At 41.2% G+C, this 25,574-nt stretch overlaps 1 protein-coding gene across 2 annotated transcripts in view; it reads right to left on the bottom strand.

The window, feature by feature from the left end:
* CCDC141 (coiled-coil domain containing 141) overlaps nucleotides 1-25,574 on the bottom strand; it is a 193,874-nt gene that overhangs the window by 117,024 nt on the left and 51,276 nt on the right. For both annotated transcript variants that reach the window (XM_040357655.1, XM_040357654.1), the window contains exons 3-5: nucleotides 18,098-18,289; nucleotides 9,769-9,871; nucleotides 6,856-7,109 (exon numbers count right to left, since the gene is read on the bottom strand). In XM_040357655.1, coding sequence (XP_040213589.1) covers nucleotides 6,856-7,109; nucleotides 9,769-9,871; nucleotides 18,098-18,289 — 549 coding nt within the window. The remainder of the gene's footprint in view (nucleotides 1-6,855; nucleotides 7,110-9,768; nucleotides 9,872-18,097; nucleotides 18,290-25,574) is intronic.

The following is a 25,574-nucleotide window of genomic DNA, read 5'->3' as shown; positions in this document are numbered from 1 at the left end:
TCACCCCTCTCCCTGCCAGCTCAGTTTAGATGGGTGCCATACATGACCAAGGGTCTGTAGGTAAACAGCTTCTGCTGCGCTATCTTTAAATATATATATATATATATATATATATATATATATATATATATATATATATATATGTAGCACCCTCTATCTAGGTAGGTGCTAGAAGTGAGGATTGTTGTAGTACAGGTAAATTTAGGCAGGCCTAGCTAGAAGTTAGGCCTGTTTGTATTGATCTGTGTGGGCTGGGAGTGGCTCAAAACAGTAACTGTGACTCACAGACTCCACTGTCATCTCCTTATTTTTTCTGGAGGATTCTAGAAGAAGAGGAGGGGAAGAGAGGTTGAGCTGCCTGGGGTGTCTCAGGGAGCCCTTACCAATCCCAAATAGGATTGGCAGGGGGCAGGCATCCTTGAAATACCCAGGTTCAGTCCAGCCGGGGAGTAGTAGTCGGGTGGAAGAACTGAGGATGGAGTGCTAGGCTGCCAGGGCCTTGGAGCTCCCCAGTCTAGGGGGGGTGACCTTGGGCCTGGGACTTGGGTGCAGGACAGAGCCCTCCAATAAAGCATAAAGGATCTCCACAGGAGGCACAGGAGGAGTCAGAGATGCCAGCATGAGCTAGTACTGCCAGGCAAGTCTTCAGGAGGGAACCACAGGTCGCAGCCAGGAGGGCTGGTGAGTGACATGTGCAGTCGGGAGAACTGGAGAGGAATGCCAGAGAACATATTTTCTGCTACATTATAGGGACCCATGGTGCCTGCCTGCAGAGGGCAATTCCTAAGGCTGAGCCAGTGTCAGGCCTAACCATGTGCTAGCTGCTCCTAGAGAGAGATAGAGAGCAATAGTCTGAAAGCAAGAGGTGTGCAGGAGGAGTTTGAGGGAGTGTACAAAGGGTGTACATACTGTAATTGTCACCAACAACTTTGCTATAATTATATTGGGGGTCCCATATTTCCCATACCCCATTCAAGTTGAATTCCTCCAATAAAACAACAAAAAACAAAGCAACGGACTGCTCATTGTCTTGGGGTGTCTGGGAAGCGAATGCCAGGCCAGGGAGGGTAACAGGTGGGCCACATTTCTTAGCAGGCCCTATGGGTGTACCGCTACACATAATACTCAATGGCAACAATGTCCACCATATTTGTAAATGAAAACTGTTCTATATAAAATTAAAAAGAAAAGATTTAAAGCATCACTCTAAAGAGGTTTATACTTGTATCCTTCTAGGTCACTTGTTTTGAACAACTAATTCCAAGCAACTAGATCCAAAAAGCAGAAATGTCTTCATTATTTGTTAGTGCTACAGTTTTCAAAAGAACAATCAGCAGTGTTTTTTGTACTTGATGAAACAATGGATGGAAAACTCAACTCAGAATATGGCTATTCCGCCTGACAATATTATTGTGATCTAAAACGTAAAGGGAGGAGTTAACTTAATGTGAAAAATCACCATACTGCCTGAAAACAAATTCCTTGCACTTGTCTCTTTGGCAGAAAAGCTCTATCTCCCTACATTTTTAAAGGATTTAGCACTGTTTTAACAGGTATGTACGGTATTTTAATAATTTATTCTGATAAGGACTAAATAAATGAAACAATAAAAAAAAATGTGTCTGTCTTTTTGGATAACCCACAGTGCTCTATAAATCCTTTTTCATATATGAATGGTTTAATTATAAAATTAAGTTTGTCTACATATCTAAAAAAAAATAGTATACAGTAAACATGCACATATAGTAAAATAATTAAAATAAAATTGATCCAAAACCATTGTAGTTGCCATTTACATGGTTAGGAAGGCATAAATAAATCTACATTTGGCACAGGTCATTAGTAAAAGTAATTAACATAATTCTATAAAATTAAGCAATGGTTTGAATCACCTTTTGTATTTTTTATTTTAGCCTCTATTACATCTCTCTGAATTTTTATACTCAGACTGTGGAAGTCTAACTACATAGGGAAAAAAACTATTATATCAGTAATATTAATTATATTAATTCATAGAGAAGACATAATGTGATAATTTCCAATAATACTGATGTAATAAAATTTTACGAGGTATCAAATTGTTAATGAGTTCAAGTGCTAACTCTGGTTGTAACATCATTACTTAATATGATCTCTATATTTTCTACTTCTTTTGGCAATTTATGTCTGTTATAAAACCTGAATGAAAACCATAGGACAAGTTTATCTAGTCTCTGCTTTGGCAGCTAAAACTGCACACAGCGTGCCCTGTAGGCACTTCCTTCAAGCTGTTGGATGGCGTAGCAGATGTTCATTCTTTTAAAAATGGCATTTTGCAAAGTCTCCAAAATGGTTCTTATGTCTGTTACCTGCTGTGCTTATTTCATGCGGCTCATCTTAAAGCAGACATACCGGTAACTTTACAAGCCTGCACAAATTAATTTCTGACATGTCACTATAGATAGATATGTTTTTTTAAATGTAACCTTTTATCATTACAAATCAGCTCTTGATATGTAGTCAGGTATATTGGAGGTTTGTTCTGTGAGAATTATGTCACCCAGACTGATGAAGATACAAAGAAGCATTTACTAAGTCTTTCTTTCTGCAGTGGTCTGTGTAGTGGTCTTCTAGGTCAGTGTTTCTCAACTCCAGTCCTCGGGGCGCACCAACAGGTCTTGTTTTCAGGCTTTCCATTATTGTGCACAGGTGATTTTATCAGTTTCACTGCCTTAGTAATTACCACAGCAGTTTGATCTGAGGGAAATCCTGAAAACATGACCTGTTGGTGCGCCCCGAGGACTGGAGTTGAGAAACACTGTTCTAGGTCATAGGGTAAATAGTAGCAAGGAAACTGATCTATGAGAGACTGTGACTGCGAATTTCACATGTGTAGGTCCCAGAGTGAGTGAGTAACATGTATAGCGCTACAAATGCGAACTTAATCGCCTCAAGGCGAGAGGCGAGAGTGAGACGAGAGTGAGAGTCAGTAGAGGAACAGAGCTAGGGGTGACTTGATGGCCATTTACATCTGTAGTTTACTGGGTAAGATGCGTCATGGGGGCTAAACTTTGAAGACTGTGATGGCCTTTTACACTGGCAGGTTACAAATTGAGAGGCAGAAGATGGATTGATCTGTGTGTGACTACACTGGAAGATGTGGAATTTCAAGAGGGATGGACAGCCGCACTCCAAAGGAACTTCAAAAGTTGTCTTTATTGGTAAAAATGGACATGCATCACAGAATACAGCCAAAAAAGGGACAGCCGATGCGTTTCACACTAGTTCAGTGCTTAGCCATGACTAAGCACTTAACTAGTGTGAAACGTGTCGGCTGTCCCTTTTTTGGCTGTATTCTAAGAGCATAAAGTCTACTGAATGCTTCATGAAGTAGGAGCTTACTCTAAATCAGGGATCTCCAAACTACGGCCTCCAAACTACGGCCCCGAAGCTGTTGCGGAACTAAACGCCCCATGGTGCATTGTTCAACTCTGACATTCACAGACTTAACTAGGCATGGTGGGAATTTTAGTTCCTAAACAACTGGAGGGCCATCGTTTGGAGATCCCTGCTCTAAATGATGCAAAAATGGCATCTGACTTCTGGTGAGTAATCATTCATCTGAAATTCTATTCAACTCGGAACCCAGTATTTCACACATTTAGATGTAGATTAACATAGATATGCATTTTTTTTGTTTAGGATTAGTGTAGTCAATAAACCAAAAGAGTGCAGCCTATCTGTTTGGCTATTCATCTGGGATCACAAGGGAAGTAGTCTGGTCTAGCATCTGAAGCTGCCTGATGATGGACCTTGATAGTAAATAGCCAACATTAACTGCCTTTGGGGATGATAACATCAATCTATATATACTTTACATTGGTTTCATATGAGCACAAGCCACGGCATCACACTTGGCAACTCAATTTATTTCTATAAATCAATGGGAATTAATGCCAATGTCTGGAATCAAGTTAATAAAAAAAAAAAATTGGGCTGTGGTACAAGCTTTCTTATACATATAAAAATGAAATACATGAGGATTATAAGTTAGTTAAGGAAAAAGCACAGCAAAAAAAGGCCCGATGGTTTATCTAACTAAAACCTTGGGCTGAGCCATTGTGAGCTTGTCAGATGTCAGCTTAAGCTATTGTTTTCGGTAAACAATAGGCTTTTTACCATTAGTAGTTAACAGAAAGTGAAAACCATGTAAAAGAAGAGAAAGTTACATAATATTAATATGCAATATTTTTTTAATTTTCAATTTTTTTTAGTCCAGAACATAGTAAATATGGAAAAAAAATATAGACAACGATCATACATTTCCATTTAAACATTTTGTTACATCAATTTATTCTAAAGCACCTCAACCTAAAAATATGATAGCATTCCTAATGTATCACCATGCCATACTTTGCCAGGGAAATGTTTGTCGAGACTGGAGGGTAGTCAAATGTGCAGGTATGATCAAACCTCTCTTAGGCACCATTTCTATTTTTTCAATATTTATGGGAAGAGGTGGAATACCTAAGAATCAATCCGAGCATTACTGTATCAGAGGGAAAGCAACAGTGATACTACAAGGTTTTACAAGCCGAATCATGCACAGGAAAACCTAGGCCTTTGCCTAGAAACTGGTGGATGTCCAAGGTGCAAGCTACAACCTCCTTGCCCTTATAGTTACCCAGGGAATAGAGCAGTTGGCCTTGAGCTGTGCACCTGCATGTCACTTCACAAGGAAGCATACACCTGTAGGCAGATGGTTACTGATGGGGTACTTCATGCAAGTAGTGACAATGCAAATGAGAATTTTTTTTACTTTTTGCTATAATAAATACCCCCAAAAAAGTTTTATTTTTTTCCCCCTCAGTTTAGGCCGATTCTAAAGTATTCTTCTACATATTTTTGGTAAAAAAATCGCAATAAGCGTATATTGATTGGTTTGTGCAAAAGTTATAGGGCCAGATCCACAACCAGCGGGCTTAACTTAATGTTCCGATTTAAGTTACACCGCCGCAAAATTTCTACCTAAGTGCCCGATCCACAAAGCACTTACCTAGAAATTTGCAGCTGTGTAACTTAAATCTGTCCGGCGCAAGGCGCGCCCAATCTAATGGGGCGAGTCCCATTTAAATTAGGCGCACTCCCGCGCCGGACGTACTGCGCATGCTCCCGACGCTATTTTTCCAACGTGCTTTGCGTTACGTTACATTGCGCCGAGTTTTGTGAATCGCGACGGGTAAAAAAGAGTGCGGCGGGAAAAAAAAAATTTAAAAAACAATTTGACAGCGACGAAGGGTCTACTTTTACATGGTGTACTAAGTTTACACTTTGTAAAAACAGCCCTAATTTTGCGACGGCAAACTAACACTTACGGAGACTTAACGAAGGGAAAAACCTTTGTGGATCTCCTTAAGTGCTAATTTGCATACCCGACGCGGAATTTCGACGAGAAATGCCCCCAGCGGCGGCCGCGGTACTGCATCCTAAGATCCGACAGTGTAAAACTATTACACCTGCCGGATCTTAGGAATATCTATGCGTAACTGATTCTATGAATCAGCCGCATAGATAGAAACAGGGATACGACGGCGTATCAGCAGATACGCCTGCGTATCCCTTTTGTGGATCTGGCCCATAGTGTCTACAAAATAGGGGATCGTTTTATGGCATTTTTATTATTAACTTTTTTTTATTAGTAATCTTTATCATGACTGTGACATTATGGCGGACACACCGGACACTTTTGACGCTATTTTGGGGCCATTGTCAATTATACAGCGACCAGTGCTATACAAATGCACTGATTACTGTGTAAATGACACTGACAGGAAAGGGGTTAACCAGTAGGGGGCAAGGAAGGGGTTAAGTGTGTCCTAGGGAGTGATTCTAACGGTGAGGGGGCTGGGCTACCAGTGACACAACATTGATCTCTGCTCCCGATGACAGGGAGCAGTAGATCAGTGTCCTGTCACAAGGCAGAACAGGGAAATGCCTTGTTTTTACACAAGCATCTCCTGTTCTGGAGCTCTGTGACACGATCGTGGGATACTGGCGGACATTGAGTCCGCGGGTCCCACGGGCACAGTCACAGAGCTCGCAACCTGTACGCTGCTTTGCACAGCCATGCCGTTCTGCCGACGTATATCTACTGGCGGCGGTCGGCAAGCGGTTAAAATCCATTTAGCTGAGAGGTTAATTTAGGAAATTAAAGATTTCTGCTAAAGGTACATTCCAGTTGTACATAAACACTTTTCATCAAAACTGACTTTGGGGAAACAGATGCAATAGGCATTGTCTGCTTGCTAAAACAATTTAGTTTCAGGCCCTATTGTTTTCTAAAAGACCCAAAATTTGTGCATCAACGCTATTGTGCTCCCTCTGTGATGAGGCCGGATTTCACAGAATCATGTAACAAGAGGCTGCAGGCCCTCTAAGAAACAATATGAATAGCTTGCCAAATCGGATTACAGTGGATTATATATTTGGATTAAAGATAAATTAATAAAATGTAGAATGTAAAAGGATTTTGCTTGTTGCATAATTTCTTTTTTAGCGACAACGAATGCAGAATAGATTCTAAAACTTTGTTTTGCAAATATAAACTTTCTTTGAGAAACCAGATACATTTAAAAAATGTGTTTGGGAAATCCTTTCTGTAGTGAGTAATTCATACCATTAAGGCCAAGCTCACATACTGATAACAGATGGCAACCATTTTAAGGTCTTTTACGTGCCACTGTGCAGGGAGGTACGCAGAGCCACAGATGGGTAAATAGTTTTCTTCCCACAAAACAACATGCCGAGGGCTGACACTGGCTTTACAGCTCTGACCTAGGGAAACAGGTGCTGTGCGCGTGTTCTTTACTCCATTACCTTGTCTTTCTGTTGGTGCCACTGGCTGACCTGCAAGCCGCACTCCAGCCTTTGTCGTTTCTGCTTCATCTTCTTATCTAGCTGCCTCCTCTTGTCTTGTAGCAGTTCCAGAAGGTCTTCAATTCTGGAACAGCTGCAGCGAGCCCCCTTTATCATCTCCGAGCTGGAAACTGGCTGCTGAGATGTGAAGTGCTGGATGAATTCAGTGACTTCTTGGCTTTTGTTCAGCAAGGCGAGGGATCGCTCTAAAACAGCTTAAAAGAAAAAAGTATTTTTTGTGTATTTTAGTGCATTCCTAATCTTTTAAATATCATCTACCTAAATTTCACAGTATAACAGTCATCCTTAAACTGAGCAAATACGTTTTTTTTTTGTTTTTTTTTATGATTTGAACGTATATAAATGTGATCAAATTATTTTAAATAAATTACATTTTTATAACTTTTAGTTGTACAGTATGTACATAGGATAATCCTATTTGCTTGTTATGTGTACAGAGTATGCTTCCTGCATTGTGACTGGCCTTCACTGCCTTTTCCCGTGTATGTTAGTCTAATCTGGCTGATTTTAACCAAAACAATCTCTAGAACAGTGGTTCTCAACTTGGGGCTCGGGACCCCCTCGGGGGTCGAATGATGATTTGCCAGGGCTCACTGAATCCTAGGCTGTTGCTGAAGCCCGGACATCTCTTCCAGTCTTTTCGCGGCCGCCCAGCTGGGCTGTCCCCAGAGACCACGACCACCCACTCAGCCTCTTTGCAGCCGCCCATTCAGTTCATGGCATGGCTGGGGGCAGAGACTAGAGGTCAGTTGACTGGTGTGAAATGTGAAGTCGGAGGGGCTGGAAGGACCCTATCTCCTGATTTTTCTGTTAGGGGTCCCCACAACTAGGGAAATTTTATCAAGGGGTTAAGGCACTAGAAAGGTTGAGAACCACTGCACTAGAGCGTGCTGCTGTTATTATGCAGGAAGAGCATCCAAAAACATGTGGAGAATTTTTTTTTCACAAAAAGCCCAGTTTGTTGGAAAACATTTATGTTTAACAGCAAGAAGTCAGAAGTGGTTGTTTCTTCTTGAGGTGCTTAATTTGCAGTGAATAGTCCACATCATAGTCATTAGTTATGACTAAAGTCACTCTAGCTGAAATGCGTCAGTATTCCTGCACGACTGTGTGCTTACCCTGATGTAACAAATAAAAATGTCTTGTTTTTATCTGGAACCTCCTTATGATGTGGAGTATTTACTGCAAATATTGTACCTACGCTAAGCCAACAGAGGCTTGGGTCTCACACCGGTGACACGCAGCTGGTGTTATTGGGGTGCAGAGATCCATCATTGTGATGTGGAGTATTTACTGCAAATATTGTACCTAAGCTAAGCCAACAGAGGCTTGGGTCTCACTCCGGTGCCACGCAGCTGGTGTTATTGGGGTGCAGAGATCCATCATTGTGATGTGGAGTATTTACTGCAAACGTTGTATGTAAGCTAAGCCAAAAAAAAGCTTGGGTCTCACACCGGTGCCTAGCAGCTGATGTGATTGGGGTTGTGATTGGGGTGTAGAGATCCATCATCATGATGTGGAGTATTTACTGCAAATGTTGTACCTAAGCTAAGCCAACAGAGGCTTGTGTCTCACACTGGTGCCTTGCAGCTGATGTGATTGGTGTATAGAGATCAAGCCCTCCTTCCTTGATTGTCAAAAACGATGCTCAAATTGTTTGCTATGTCTGGAATTTTCAGGCCATGTATGACAACTCTAAGAGATAGTGATGGCATCAACTGAGATGGAAATGGAGAGATATAAATTTAAATACACATCAACATAAAAATGCTGTATAGCTTGAACAGGCAGGTACACAAATTTTCCTGGGTTAAAATAAAATGAATGCATGCGCACTGAATGGGAGCCACAGATGTGACATGGTAGCGGGGTAGGCTGCTATCCCCTTACAAGTCACCCTACAAGGAATTTATGGATTGTGGGTGCCCGTGGAGGAGACTGGTGGTGCAACACTTGTAAGGTTGAGGTGATCCCTTTTTTGGGAGGGGGAGTGGGTACCTAGTTCTGACAGGTACCCCAACTCTTACTTCCGGTCCCGCCGCCTAGGCGACTCCTTCTCTCTCCCTTCCTCCCTCCCTGCAATCTTCTGGGACACGTTACAGTTCCCAGAAGCATGCGCAGTGCACACCTGGCTGTCAAGCCGCGAGCTGTCACAGCCAGGTGCCAACACTTGCAATGCCGACACCGTGGAGAGGAGAGGGAGAGAAGCGAGGGAGAGAAGCCAGGCTTCAGCTAGTTCTTTTTTTTGGGGACATTTATAGGACTTGTATTGGAGGGTTGAATGTATAAAGGTGGCCTGGTTATTCAAGACATTAATAATGATTTTTCAAGTTTTTGATCAGACCAAATTGATAAAGAATTCAATAGGTACAATGTATTTTTCTTTTATTATTATTTTTTTCTTGTGCAAATCTAAAATGAGGCTTGTAATTTTTGTTTTTCTTTATTTGTGATCAGATTTATTGAATGGCTTTTTGCCATGCTTACCAGATTACCCAAACTTGGCAGGAAATGTTGCATTTAAAGTGGAATTTTTAAAGGAACTCAATATTAAGATAAATACTGTATGGCGGCTCTGTAAAATGCTGGTTGCCCATATCTTTTTCTGATCTTGTGGTTTCAATATTTTTGAGTCATTGACCTAGAACAAGTCAGAACTCCTGATCTGCATATCTGTAATGGTCTGTGACAAATAAAGGACTTGATCTACTGGACCATTATGAGGGATAGGTAACTAGCATTTTCAAAAGTGGAGATGAGCAAAGGCATGTTCATATTTGCTTCAGTACAGGTTTTCTGTGAACTCAATAGCTTTTATACATGAAGAACATTTGTATGAAAGGCATTTCTTACCTCTTGTATGCTGTTGGTGCTGTTGCAGGCATTCTGGAATATTGTCGACAGTTTCTTGAATGTTCTGGAGAAATGCCTCTGCATTATCAACTGCATCAGCAAACTAAAAAGACAGACGCAAAGAGCATAAATTGAAAACAGATGAGAAACAGCATGAACAAATGCTTATAAAATCTTGTCTGTTCAATAGACTAAAAGCTACTCCAAAAATACACCTCATACACTAAATCATAGAAATCTTGTGATCCACGTACTTTTAGTAATACATGCTGTATAATATACAGGCTTAAATATTAATGCAAAACATGATGTGCATAACCTTTAACATAAGCTCAGAGGCTCCATGCTCAGGTTATTTTCCTCTCTGCATGCTCCTGAAAAGGTGATAAGGGGGGCAATGACACAGAGTGAGCAGTGGTGGAATTTTTTAGCAACAGAGTTGCTAGCTGACAGAAAGCGATGCAGTGTGTGAGGTGTTAGTGTACAGTATTAGGGGTGCAGGGAGTTTCAGAGTCCAGGGTTGAGGAGGTACAATGTCAAGGGGGCTGGGGAGTAGGAAGGTTCAGAGTCAGGAGTGCAGAGAGGTTTAGCAAAAGGGAAATGTCAAGGGGCAGAGTTCCAGGGGTACTGTGTTTATCATAGTCCTAAAGAGAAAAGATTTCTTGTTTTAAGCCAGGGGGCTTCTCTAACTAGGTGCCTCCTGGTATGATGCAGGCTCTTGGACTGCATTACCCACTAATCTAAGGTAAGTGCAAAGTGGTTTAGTTATCAGGGGGAAGAGGGGGTAATTTAGACTCATGTGTTGCAGTAATGCAGTAGCTCAAGCCACTGCTCCTGCAGCTTTCTGAACACCTGAGCATTGACTGCATCTAATAGGATGTAGTCATTGTTCTGCTGACAATTTCCTATGGCAATGCAAATAAGCTTTAATACCCTCTACACACGAGCAGGGCCATCTTTTCCATTGGGCACGCTGGGCAGTTGCCCGGGGGCCCCGCTTGCCTGGGGGGCCCCACCGGCTGCCCAGCAACTCCAGTAAAAAATTGTGGAGAGTGACGGGTTAGAACTGCCCATGTCCAGTTTGCGGAAATCACAGAGAAGATCCGATCCTCCACGAGTGCGGGGGGTTGCTGATGTAAGGGGGGAGTGAATGCAAAAATGTAAGGGGGCACTGATATAAAGGTTCCCCCTCCTATATTAGTGACCCCCCTTACCTTAGTGTATTTACTCTACGGAAAGGTGGTCTCTGGTCACCAGAGTTCCCCTTTACATCAGAGTCTGCAGGACTCTGCAGGACTTACAATGCAAGGGGGAACTCAGTCTGCGGACCCTGATGTAAGTGGGAAAGAGAAAGCAGTGGACTCTGATATAAGGTGGTCTCTGGTCACCAGAGCCCCCCTCCACATCAGAGTTCCCTCCTTAGATCATGATCTGCAGCGTTCCCCTTTACATAAGAGTTCCCTTTCACTGTAAGGGGGAATCCTGCAGACTCTGATGTAAGAGAAAACTCTGTGCTGGCTGGGTTATAGTAACCTGACCTTCATGTCAATGAAGACATTTTTATTTTTTACTTTTGTTTAACTTAAACACATTGCTAATAGCACTAGTTATATGTTTATAGTTTAAATACTGACATGTGCATTGTTCGGCACTGAAAACTGTAATTTTAGGTACTTTTTTTGCACTGGCAGTAAAAGATGTGGTTCTGCCAGTAAATTTTATGATTTTTGTCAGTAAATTCTCGTGCGTGATTGTGTAGACAGGGCCCCAGTGCACTGTATTGCCCGGGGGCCTATAATGCTCTTAAGATGACACTGTACACACGCGCGGAAATTCCGTCGGAAAAACCTTGGAGGGTTTTTCCGACAGAATTCCACTCAAGCTTGGCTTGCGCACACACGGTCACACAAAAGTTCTCTGAACTTTCAACCATCAAGAATGCAGTGATGTACAACACTACGATGAGCCGAGAAAATTAAGTTCAATGCTTCAGAGCATGCGTCGAATTGTTTCCCGAGCATGCATCGGAATTGCTACAGGCGATCGAAATTTCCTGTCTGAAAAATTGAGAACCAGTTTTCAATCTTTTGCTGCCAGAAATTCCGACAGCAAAAGTCCAATGGAGCCTACACACTGTCGGAAATTTCCGACCAAAAGCTCACATCGGACTTTCCAACCGTGTGTGTATAACACCTATTGTCAATAATGCTGATCCAAGCCAATCCCCCTAAAAGTGACAATTATAGGTGAACGAGAGTCAGCCATTGTCTTCTGTGTCTCAGAACTTAGCTACAGCAGTCAGATCTCCTTGCAATACCTGCATCTGTTCCTGTAATCATGGGAGTTTTTGGTGTTCCCACCCACCATTGAATGTTAAAACATCTATTGTTACATTCTCCATAATATAAAATAAATACAACAGAAGAGTTGCATTCCCTCAAGGCCTCGTACAAATCTCGTCGTAAATGAAACGTCGTTTTTCTCGACGAGGTTCTTGTCAGGCTTGTCGAGAATCTTGTCAAGCTTTCTTTGCATACACACTGTCAAAACAAAATCTCGTTGTTCTCAAACGCGGTGACTTACAACACGTACGACGGCACTATAAAGGGGAAGTTCGATTCCACTGGCACAACCCTTGGGGCTGCTTTTGCTAATCTCATGTTACTGCGTGTTAAGTAAAAGTTTGGTGAGAGATGATTCGCGCTTTTCAGTCTGTTACAGCGTGACGAATGTGCTATCTCCATTACGAACGCTACTTTTACCTGAAGGCGCGCTCCCGTCTCATACCTAATTCTGAGCATGCATGCGTTTCTAAGCATACACACGAACGTGTTTCTCATCGTAAAACAGGAAATTGAGACTCCCGATGAGAAAAAAGAGAACATGTTCTCTTTTTTTCTCGTCGAGATCCACAACAGTTTTCTCGACGAAAAACGAACACACGACCGTTTTCCTCTGCCAGCATTTTTCTTGATGGATTTTGTTGAGGAAAACGGTCGTGTGTACGAGGCCTCATACTAGAAAAAGAGCCCCTGGGAGAGATAAGACTCTGTAAGGTACAGTGCCTTGAAAAAGGATTCATACCCCTTGAAATTTTCCAAATGTTGTCATGTGACTACCAAAAACGTAAATGTATTTTATTGGGATTTTATGTGATAGACCAACACAAAGTGGCACATAATTGTGAAGTGGAAGGAAAATTAAATGGTTTTCAATTTTTTTACACACAAATATCTGAAAAGCGTGGTGTGCATTTGTAGTCAGCCTCCTTTACTCTTATACCCCTAACTAAAATCTAGTGGAACCAATTGTCGTCAGAAGCCACCTAATTAGTAAATAGAGTCCACCTGTGTGTAATTTAATCTCAGTATAAATTCAGCTGTACTGTGAAGCCCACAGAGGTTTGTTAGAAAACCTTAGTGAATACACAGCATCATGAAGGCCAAGGAACACAACAGACAGGTCAGAGATAAAGTTGTGGGGAAGTTTAAAGCAGGGTTAGGTTATAAAAAAATATCCTAAGCTTAGAACATTTCACAGAGCACTGTTTAATCCATCATCCGAAAATGGAAAGAGTATGGCACAACTGCAAACCTACCAAGACATGGCCCTTCACCTAAACTGACAAGCCGGGCAAGGAGAGCATTAATCAGAGAAGCAGCCAAGATGCCCATGGTAACTCTGGAGGAGCTGGAGAATCTGTCCACAGGATAACTATAATGCCGCGTACAGACGGTCGTTTTTTGTGATAGAAAAAAACAACGTTTTATGTGATGAAAAAAAACGACGTTTTTGAAACTTCATTTTTAAAAACGACGTAGCATACACACAATCGTTTTTTCAAAATGCTCTAGCAAAGCGCGGTTACGTTCAGCACGTACGACGGCACTCTGTTCCATTCAAGCTCGCTTCATAACTTGCTTCTGAGCATGCGCGGGTTTAAAAACGTCGTTTTAAACGTCGTTTTGCCCACACACTATCGTTTTAAATGACACAAAAAACGACGTTTTGAAAAACAACACAAAAAATTCAAGCATGTTCGAATTTTTTTTTGTCGTTTTTCAGAAGACATAAAACAACGTTTTTCCCACACACGGTCATTTTAAATGACGTTTTTAAAAACAACGTTTTTTTTCATCACAAAAAACGACCGTCTGTACGCGGCATTCGTCGTGCACGCCACAAATCTGACCTTTATGAAAGAGAGGCAAGAAGAAAGCCATTGATGAAAGAAAGCCATAGGTAGTCCCATTTGCAGTTTGCGAGATGCCATGTCGGGAACACAGCAAACATGTGGAAGAAGGTGTCTGGTCAGATGAGACCAAAATGAAACCTTTTGGCCTAAAAGCAAAACGCTATGGGGTAGATTCATAGAGAAGATACGACGGCGTATCTCCAGATACGCTGTCGTATCTCTGAGTGTGCGGGATCGTATCTATGCGCCTGATTCATAGAATCAGTTACGCATGGATTTCCCTAAGATCCGACTGGCGTAAGTGTCTTACACCGTCGTATCTTAGGCTGCATATTTACGCTGGCCGCTAGGTGGCGCTTTCGTATATTTACGCGAGGAATATGCAAATGGGCTTGATATGCCGATTCAGAAACGTACGTCCGGCCGGCGCATTTTTTTACGTCGTTTACGTTAGGCTTTTTTCGGCGTATAGTTACCCCTGCTATATGAGGCGTATCCTATGTTAAATATGGCCGTCGTTCCCGTGTCGAGTTTTGAAAATGTTACGTCGTTCGCGAATAGGGCTAAACGTAATTTACGTTCACGTCGAAAGCAATGACGATTTGCGGCGGAATTTCGAGCATGCGCACTGGGATTTTTTCACGAACGGCGCATGCGCCGTTCGTAAAAAACTTCAAATACGTGGGGTCACAGTTAATATGCATAAAACACGCCCACATCATCCACATTTGAATTAGGCGGGCTTACGCCAACACAGATACGTTACGCCGCCGTAACTAAGGGCGCAAGTTGTTTCTGAATACAGAACTTGCGCCCTAAATTACGGCGGCGTAACACATCTAAGATAGATACACCATTGTATCTGAATCCAGCCCTATGTGTTGTAGAAAACTAAAGCCCCATACACACTATCAGTTTTCCTGCAGGTTTTTCTCTTCTGGTTTACCAAAACCATGTAGTGCAAGGGCCTGCCTGATTGCATATGAATTGAAACTCTTAAGGTTTGACCTCATATTAGATGGTTTTGGTAAGCCTGAAGAGAAAAACCTGCAGGAAAACTGATAGTGTGTATGGGGCTTAACACTGCACACGTGAAACATGGTGACAGAAGCATCATGTTGTGGGGATGCTTTTCTTCAGCAGGGACAGGGAAGTTGATTAGAGTTGTTGGGAATATGGATGGAGTCAAATACAAGGCAATCTCAGAACAAAACCTGTTATGCCACGTACACACGATCATTTTTCAGCATGAAATGTCATTTAAAATGATCGTGTGTGGGCTTCACATAATTTTTCATGTTCTGAAAAACGACAAAAAAAAAATTCGAACATGCTGCATTTTTTAACATCGTTTTAAACAATGTCGTTTTTCGGGTTGTAAAAAATTATGGTGTATGGGCTAAAACGACGTAAAAAACCTGTGCATGCTCAGAAGCAAGTTATGAGACGGGAGCGCTCGTTCTGGTTCATAATGGAGTAAGCACATTCATCACGCTGTAACAGACAAAAAAGCGCGTATCGTCTTTTACTAACACGGAGCTAAAGCAGCCCAAAGGCGAATAGAACTTCCCCTTTAAAGTGCCGTCGTACGTGTTGTTCGTCACCGCGCTTTGCTGGATCATTTTTTAAAAACGATGGTGTGTAGGCAACATTGTTTTAATAATGAAGTTGGGAAAACTTTGTTTTTTAGACATGCTGAAAAACAATGTTTTCTTTCATGCTGAAAAATGATTGTGTGTACCTAAACCATTCCATTGTAGAGCTGGCTGTATGTTTAGGGTCGTTGTCCTGCTGGAAGGTGAAACTCTGCCTCAGTCTCAAATCTCTTGCAGACTCTTATGCTCTTGCAGACTCATAAGAGTCTGCAAGAGATTTGAGACTGGGGCAGAGTTTCACCTTCCAGCAGGACAACGACCCTAAACATACAGCCAGCTCTACAATGGAATGGTTTAGGTAAGAGCTTGAGCTATTTTGCAATGAAGACTGGGCAAAAATTTCACTCTCTAGATGTACAAAGCTGGTGGAGACATCCCCAAACAGACTTGCAGCTGTAATTGTAGCGAAAACTGGTTCTACAAAATATTGACTCAGGAGGGCTGAATACTAATGCATACTTTTCACATATTTTTTTTGTCTAACATTTTGAAAACCATTTATCATTTTCCTTCCACTTCACAATTATGTGCCACTTTGTGTTGGTCTATCACATAAAATCTCAATAAAATACATTTACGTTTTTGGTATGAGGGAAGTAAGTGAGAAAATGGATGGTGGAAGTCCACTGGATTTCGTTCTTCTAGGTTTACATAAAGCATTTAATACTGTAACTAATAAACATTTAATTTAGAAAAAAATGTCTGCTGGAGTTGAAATTGTATATACATGGGTGAGAAAATAGGATTACAATGTACAAATATATCAAAGGTGACTTCAAGGGGTTGTAAAGACAAAAATATTTTCCACTTAAATTAAAGTCTGACAGTAGCTGATAAAGTAAAAAGTAATGTTTTGCATTATAACTAGTTTGATACCTGTTGAAATCGAGCTGTTTTATTCACCTACGTCACTCCTGAATCATTATTCTCACTGACTTCCTGGTTTGCTGTGCGCATTCATTCTTGCTACATCATGGCCTAATGGGAACTACAGTTCCCATTAGGCTTAGCCTCCATGCCTGTGAGGGATAAGAGAGCATCTTCACGCAGGGCTGTAGTCATAGGGAGGGGGTGAACACATTCTGCTTTCCGCCATGCAAACGGCTCAGATGCTGGTGGAAAGCAAGAAGAGGAGAGACAGGAAATGGCATTTTCAAACCTGGATTACTGTATTTTGGAGGTCAAAAGGAAAAAACGAGGTAAGTGATATTTAAATGCTCTAGTTTACAGCAATCAATTGATCTAATAAAAAGCGAACCTTTAGTGTTCCTTTCAGTACCTGTAATAAACTGCTTACTCTACGGTCCCCAAAGAGGACTCATGACCATGATTTAAGGTTATAAGAAAGGAGGTTTAACCTTAGAATGCACAAAGGGTACATTTACTATTAGAGCAGTAAAACCGTGAAACCCCTTCCCCAGGAAGTAGTACTAGCTGAGAGTGTTGACAACTTTGTCAACAAAAAACTTTTAGATGAATTCCTATATTCACATCTAGGTCATGACAAGTATACCCCTACTTACCTGAAGTCTACCTAATGAATTTGAACAACATATCTAAATTATTACTGTTATTGAAAGGTAGACCACTGATTCACATAATTCCCATTATGTGAATCAGTGGTTAATTTTCCAAAAAGAGGAATTATGTAAACATGTTTCACAAGTTCATGAAGCATACTACACACACTTTAATATAAGATTGTTTAGACCAAGGGTAAGCAACCTCGGCCCTCCAGCTGTGGTGAAATTACAAATCCCATCGTGCCTCTGCCTCTAGGAGTCATGCCTGTGATTGTTATGCCCCGTAGACACGATAAGGCTTTTGCCTGGCCAAACTAACATCGGAATTCCGACAGAATTCCATCGGAGTAAAAGAGAACATGTTCTCTATCTAAACTCTGATGGAATTCCTCAGAAAAAAGTCTGATGGCGCATACACACGTTCAGAATTTCCGATGGAAAAAGTCCGCCCGACTTTTTCCATCGGAAATTCCGATCGTGTGTACGGGGCTTTAGGGTCTTGCAATGTCTCATGGGACTTTTCAAAACAGCTGGAGGGCTGAGGTTGCCTATCCCTGGTTTAGACTCTGGTGGGTATGCTTGGCATGCCCTATATGTGAATATTCTTTGATCTTGATCGCTATATGTAGAATCTCTGGTTACTCTGAAATTTCCTTTTTTTTGGTCTTCCTCAGGAGAATTTAATGGCCTATGGGAATTGTTAGAGAATTAAATCACACACACATACTGTAGGTTAAACTAAGTAATTATGTAACTGAACACCAGTTTTTGGTGAAATGATCATTACAATGTATAATGAAAAGATTTAAAGAACCTAATCTAGCTTGGCTAATAGGTTAATAGGAAGTACATAATGTAGAATCAAATAATGGAAACCTACTAGGTGGCACTGTGAGTCAAAACTCTGGGTGCTAAGTGATGTTGGACATGTTATATACTGTAATAAAAATAAGAACCTGCACTGCAGTATTGAAGAATTCAGAAGTCACATGTAACAAGTCTCTTCTTTTTTCCAGCACACTGATCAGGGAAGCCCAGGCTTCCTTTAGAGTTGCTGCCATGGCATCATATATTTGGCTTTGATCTTTATGCTGTTCAGCTGTCTCATCAGCCTGACATAACAGATCCCATACTTGGTCTTCGAGAGCCTGTGAAGAGAAATGAACAACTTTCATAGGAACACAATACAAAAAACTAACAACAAGCACAACATTAGTATTGCACCAAATATGTCACAACAATAGCTTCAATTAAAAAAAGAAAAGTGTATTTAATTTTTGCTAGATTAGGCATGTGTTCATCTGACAGCTTTTTTAATTCTTTATTATTCCTGGTGACTGTTACCTCTGGGAACAAAGGTAAAAGGGTAAATACTAAAGTTGTCACTGTAACAGAATAAAGCCCTGTACACGCCGCCGTTCTTTTGAATGGTATGAACGCGGTGACGTTATCGACTACGATGAGCATGCGCTCGTCACAATCGATGCCGTCGCCGCCATCTTGCTTCACCCTACCTATACCCTACCTATGCCTTGGAAGCTACCACACATGCGTCAAACTCATTTCGAGCATGCGCGGGTTTCCATGGAGGCAGGTAAGTATACACACTCTCGGGTTTCTCGGCAGGAAAACACTGCCGAGAATCCCGACGAGAAATTAAGAGAGCTCTATTTTTCTCGTCGAGATTCTGGGCAGTTTTCCCAACGAGAAACCTGAAAGCCTCGTAGACACACACTCGGTTTACTCGGCAAGAAAGCTCTGCCAGCAGTTTTCTTGCTGTTTCTGGCCGAGAAAAGCGTGCGTGTGTACGAGGCTTCAGAGGAAATTCTTTCAGAAGGTAAAATCTGTTGTGGTATTAACTATTTAAGACATATTTCCCTTACTTTGAAATGATTCCTCTAATTTCCTGATGGGTCTATGGGACAGGAAGTGCAGAGAAGTCTCCACAGAGGGACATAGATGGCAAAATGTTTTTAACCTCTTCTTACCCGGTCTAAAACTCAAAAACATTTTGGGGCAGATCCACAAAAGAATTACGCCGGCGTATCTATTGATACGCCGGCGTAATTTTAAATTTCCTGCGTCGTATCTTTGTTTTGTATCTACAAAACAAGATACGATGGCATCTGGGATCAATCCGACAGGCGTACGTCTTAGTACGCCGTCGGATCTTAGATGTAATTTTTCGGCGGCCGCTAGGTGGTGTTTCCGTCGAATTCCGCGTCGAGTATGCAAATTAGCTAGTTATGGCGATCCACGAACGTACGTCCGGCCGGCGCATTTTGTTACGTCGTTTGCGTTCGGCTTTTTCCGGCGTATAGTTAAAGCTACTATATGGTGGTGTACTCAATGTTAAGTATGGCCGTCGTTCCCGCCTCGCATTTTGAATTGTTTACGTCGTTTGCGTAAGTCGTTCGCGAATAGGGATTTGCGTAGAATGACGTGAGCATTGGCTTGTTCCGGGTTAATTTCGATCATGCCCACTGGGATACCCCCATGGACGGCGCATGTTGGGGGCGTGTGGTCTGGTATGGTTCAGGAGAAGGGAGAGGGCACTCGCCCATCCCCCCCTTTCCTGACCTGCTGGGCAGCATGCTCGGATAAGGGTCTGATATGGATTTTGGGGGAAAGAGGGATACCTTCTTGCTTTGGTCAGATGCTTTGAGGGCAGTTGAGAGATCTAGGTTCTAATTTTCTAGGGTCGATTTTTTTCAAAAAAGAGTACCTGTCACTACCTATTGCTATCATAGGGAATATTTACATTACCTGAAATGACAATGAAAATAATAAAAAAAATGAAAGAAAAGCACTCCTCGACCCCCTCTTTTCACGCACAAAGGCGAACGCAAGCATCAGTCGTATGTCGATATGTTGTATCGTATGTAAACAGCAATTGCACCATGCATGTGAGGTATCACCACGAAAGTCAGATCGAGGCCAGTAATGTTAGCAGTAGACCTCCCCTGTAAATCTAAAGTGGTAACCTGTAAAGGCTATTAAAAATGTATGTAGTTTGTCAACGCTGCATGTTTGTGCGCAATTTTAAAGCATGACGTTTTTGGTATCCACATACTCGGCATAAGATCATCTTTTTTATTTCATCAAACATTTGGGCAATATAGTGTTTTTTAGTGCATTAAAATTGTAAAAAATTTTTTTTACAAAAAACTGCATTTAAAAAATCGCTGTGCAAATACTGTGTGAAAAAAAATTGCAACACCCATCATTTTAATCTGTAGGGCATTTGCTTTAAAAAAATATTTAATGTTTGGGGGTTCAAAGTAATTTTTTAGCAAAACAATATTTTTTGTGAAAAAATTCCAGAAAATTTACCCTAGTTTGTAGACACTATAACTTTTGCGCAAACCAATAAATATACGCTTATTGACATTTTTTTACCAAAGACATGTGGCTGAATAAATTTTGGCCTAAATGTATGACTATAATTATGTTTTTTTGATTTTTTTAGAAACAAAAAGTAGAAAATATTTTTTTTTAAAAATTTTATGTTTATATCGCAAAAAATAAAGATCGCAGAGGCAATCAAATACCACCAAAAGAAAGCTCTATTTGTGGGAAAAAAACGTGCAAATTTTGTTTGGATACAGCATTGCATGACCATGCAATTACCAGTTAAAGCAGCATCAAATTGTAAAAAGTCCTCTGGTCATTAAGGGGCCAATTCTTCCGGGGCTGAAGTGATTGTAAAAGCAGAAGGTTTTTTATCTTAATTCATTCTTTATCTTTATGCATTAAGATAAAAAGACTTTTGTGTGCAGCTCCCCTCTCAGCACCCCCAATACTTACCTGAGGTCCATCTCTATCCAGCGATGTTGTAGGAACGTCTTGGCTGTGCGGGACTCCCCTTCTCATTGGCTAAGACAGCAGCATGGCACTATTGACTCCTGCTGCTGTCAATTAATGTCAGTCAGCCAATGAGGAAAGAAAGGGGGCGGGGCTGGGCCACAGCTTCATGTCTGAATGGACACACAAAGCTGTGACTCGGCTTGGGTGCCCCCATAGCAAGCTGCTTGCTGGGGGGCACTCAACAGGAGGGAGGGGTCAGAAGCACAGAAGAGGGACCTGAGAAGGGGAGGATCTGGGCTGCTCTGTGCAAAACCACTGCACAGGGTAGGTATATATGACATACTTGTTATTTTTACTTACAATAAGAGAGACTTTACAATCAATTTTAGGGAGGAATCCTACATTGGCATGGAAACAAAAAAATATATTTTTTAACTTTTTTTTATTAAAGCATTGCTGCAAGCTAGAAGAAAGAAGCATGCATTTTAGACAGAGCTCAGCTGGGCACCTGTGTCTGTAGGCCTGGTAAAATATGCTGTCTCTGTCACCCCTGTTGCCAAATATTATAATGTTTTAGGATACCTGGTGCCCATCCTGGTTACCAGAACTTATTAGAGAATAATACAGAAAATACTATAGCCAACACAGGGCACTAGGAACCCCAATTGTTTTTTCTAGTACCCCCAAAAATTTAATTGTTTGGGGGGAGGTGTACATTAAAAATATATATATATATATATATATACGGTATATATATATATATATATATATATATACGGTATATATATATATATATACGGTATATATATATATATATATATATATATATATATATATATACAGGTGGTTCTCCAAAAATTTGCATATTGTGATAAAGTTCATTATTTTCTGTAATGTACTGATAAACATTAGACTTTCATATATTTTAGATTCATTACACACAACTGAAGTAGTTCAAGCCTTTTATTGTTTTAATATTGATGATTTTGGCATACAGCTCATGAAAACCCAAAGTTCCTATCTCAAAAAATTAGCATATCATGAAAAGGTTCTCTAAACGAGCTCTTAACCTAATCATCTGAATCAACTAATTAACTCTAAACACCTGCAAAAGATTCCTGAGGCTTTTAAAAACTCCCAGCCTGGTTCATTACTCCAAACCGCAATCATGGGTAAGACTGCCGACCTGACTGCTGTCCAGAAGGCCATCATTGACACCCTCAAGCAAGAGGGTAAGACACAGAAAGAAATTTCTGAACGAATAGGCTGTTCCCAGAGTGCTGTATCAAGGCACCTCAGTGGGAAGTCTGTGGGAAGGAAAAAGTGTGGCAGAAAACGCTGCACAACGAGAAGAGGTGACCGGACCCTGAGGAAGATTATGGAGAAGGACTGATTCCAGACCTTGGGGGACATGCGGAAGCAGTGGACTGAGTCTGGAGTAGAAACATCCAGAGCCACCGTGTACAGGCGTGTGCAGGAAATGGGCTACAGGTTCCCGCATTCCCCGGGTCAAGCCACTTTTGAACCAGAAACAGCGGCAGAAGCGCCTGACCTGGGCTACAGAGAAGCAACACTGGACTGTTGCTCAGTGGTCCAAAGTACTTTTTTCGGATGAAAGCAAATTTTGCATGTCATTCGGTAATCAAGGTGCCAGAGTCTGGAGGAAGACAGGGGAGAGGGAAATGCCAAAATGTGTGAAGTCCAGTGTCAAGTACCCACAGTCAGTGATGGTCTGGGGTGCCTTGTCAGCTGCTGGTGTTGGTCCACTGTGTTTTATCAAGGGCAGGGTGAATGCAGCTAGCTATCAGGAGATTTTGGAGCACTTCATGCTTCCATCTGCTGAAAAGCTTTATGGAGATGAAGATTTCATTTTTCAGCACGACCTGGCACCTGCTCACAGTGCCAAAACCACTGGTAAATGGTTTACTGACCATGGTATTACTGTGCTCAATTGGCCTGCCAACTCTCCTGACCTGAACCCCATAGAGAATCTGTGGGATATTGGGAAGAGAAAGTTGAGAGACGCAAGACCCAACACTCTGGATGAGCTTAAGGCCACTACCGAAGCATCCTGGGCCTCCATAACACCTCAGCAGTGCCACAGGCTGATTGCCTCCATGCCACGCCGCATTGAAGCAGTTATTTCTGCAAAAGGATTCCCGACCAAGTATTGAGTGCATAACTGAACATAATTATTTGAAGGTTGACTTTTTTTTATTAAAAACACTTTTCTTTTATTGGTCGGATGAAATATGCTAATTTTTTGAGATAGGAATTTTGGGTTTTCATGAGCTGTATGCCAAAATCATCAATATTAACACAATAAAAAGGCTTGAACTACTTCAGTTGTGTGTAATGAATCTAAAATATATGAAAGTGTAATGTTTATCAGTACATTACAGAAAATAATGAACTTTATCACAATATGCTAATTTTTTGAGAACCACCTGTATATATATATATATATATATAAATATATATATATATATACATATTTGTGTGAGAGTTTAATGCCCATCTTAGGTGAAATTAGTATATTAATGTCAGTAACCTAAATGTAGACAAGGCAAAACATACAGTATAGTACATTTTAAAATGATTGAAATTAACTCTCAAATTAACAGAACTTCAAAGTGCATTTTACAGCCAATAATTGTTGTGCCAACCTTTCACTGCCCCTCATAGTTACATTTCAAATACCACATTGCTGCAATGTAATCATTGTGGCCTTTACTATGACAAGTAACAGAGCTTGCTGGTGATAAATTAAGAATGTGTTTGTTACACAGATAACAGCATCCATGCAATAACATTGTGATTAAGTTAAAAATACACCAAAGACTATTTACCCAGGGCAAATCTACAGCCTTGTGATCAGGAATAGGGAAATTAATACAATCATTTTGGAAATGCTCTAAATGTGTATACAACTTTTTAGGACACATTTTAGCAACCTACAATGGACCTTACAGTGTACCTAAAGCCCAAATTGTTTTGTTTTACAGAGTAGAGTAAGAACCAAACTGAACCCCCTGTCCAGTTTTTTATGCTATCTGTATCCCTGTTAGTGAGATTCACTCGCTGCATTTGTCTTGGGACTGGAGATGAGGAAAAATCCAAAATGTTAAGTTGTTGCCAAAACAGTAATAGAAACTCTACCAATAGGGACATTTCTGGTGACAACTTTCAACAAGTTTGAAGAGATTTCCTCTCACTTTTAATTTTGTCGACAGCATAGGAAGTAAAGTGAAATCTCTTCAATGGGACCTAGATGTCAAAAGAAAAAAAAAAATCTGATGGTTTTTAACCCAAATTTTTTTTGATATACTATGCCAGGGGTCTCCAACCGCACTTCCGCCCACGCAGCCCTGCCGCTACACTGTTAGGGGTGAAGCAGGCGAGCAGAGAGATGACATCATCTTCCACTGCCCGCTCCACATCACCACTATTCTCTCTCACCCGGAACTCACTGTGCTTAGTGACAATTTGCATCTAGGAGGCAGGAGACAGTGGCATGTGCAATCTGCATCTGGTGGCATGTGGCAATCTGCATCTGGTGGCATGTGGCAATCTGCATCTGGTGGCATGTGGCAAGTGGCAATCAACATCTGGTGGCATGTGGAAAGTAACTGTGGCAATCTGCATCTGGTGGCATTTTGCAAGTGATGTGGCAATCTACATCTGGTGGCATGTGGCAATCTGCATCTGGTGGCATGTGGAAAGTGACTGTGGCAATCTGCATCTAGTGGCATGTGGCAATCTGCATCTGGTGGCGTGTGGCAATCTGCATCTGGTGGCATGTGGCTGTGTCAATCTGCATCTGGTGGCATGTGGCTGGGTCAATCTGCATCTGGTGACAGGCACTGTGGCAAGCTGCATCTGGTGGCAAGTGACAAGCTGCATCTGGTAGCAGATTCTGCATTATGGTGAGTTTAACTATTTAATTTTATATTACAATATAATAATAAAAAAAACGTGCTTCAATCATCCTGACACCATGTTAACCATAGTGTTGTGATGATTGAAGTGCTAACACCAGCCATTTCCTGACAAATTGGCCGCGAAAAGACGCATCGTCACCCAGACATCCCCACCCCCCTGGCCTTGGCACAATTTTCATCCACAATGCCGGTCCCCGGTGCCAAAAAGGTTGGGGACCACTGTACTATGCTACTGAAAAATACAGTATAAAGGCAGCTCTGCCAGATTAATATACAGATCAGCCCACCCAAAAGAGATATTTTATACATAGGCAGAATCAAGTGCATAGATTTCCTTGAGACTCCATCAATGATAGCTCTCTCGTATAGTGCGTTTCTCATTTTTACTGGTGGTGGTGTGGGGAGGGTGGGGAGGAGTTCATTATATAAAAAAAAATCAGGACCACCAAGTCATTGCTGCAGGTCTGAAAATACAATTGCAGAGATTTCACTATTGGTTGTTAAAAGTATAATGAACTATTGGGTATCTTACTTTTCCGAATTCCACCAAAAACTAAATCTATAAAAAAGCAAAGAACAAACTGCAATAGCCATAGTAACTAACTGATCAGAAATAATGTTTAAACTGACTACAGTAAGCTGAAATCTGGTTGCACTGGATTACTGTATTTTTCATCATTGCACT

Source organism: Rana temporaria, chromosome 6 (genome assembly GCF_905171775.1).
Source record: "Rana temporaria chromosome 6, aRanTem1.1, whole genome shotgun sequence".
Classification (NCBI taxonomy): domain Eukaryota; kingdom Metazoa; phylum Chordata; class Amphibia; order Anura; family Ranidae; genus Rana; species Rana temporaria.
The sequence above is the reverse complement of the archived record's forward strand: the minus strand, read 5'-3'. Positions and strand labels throughout refer to the sequence as shown.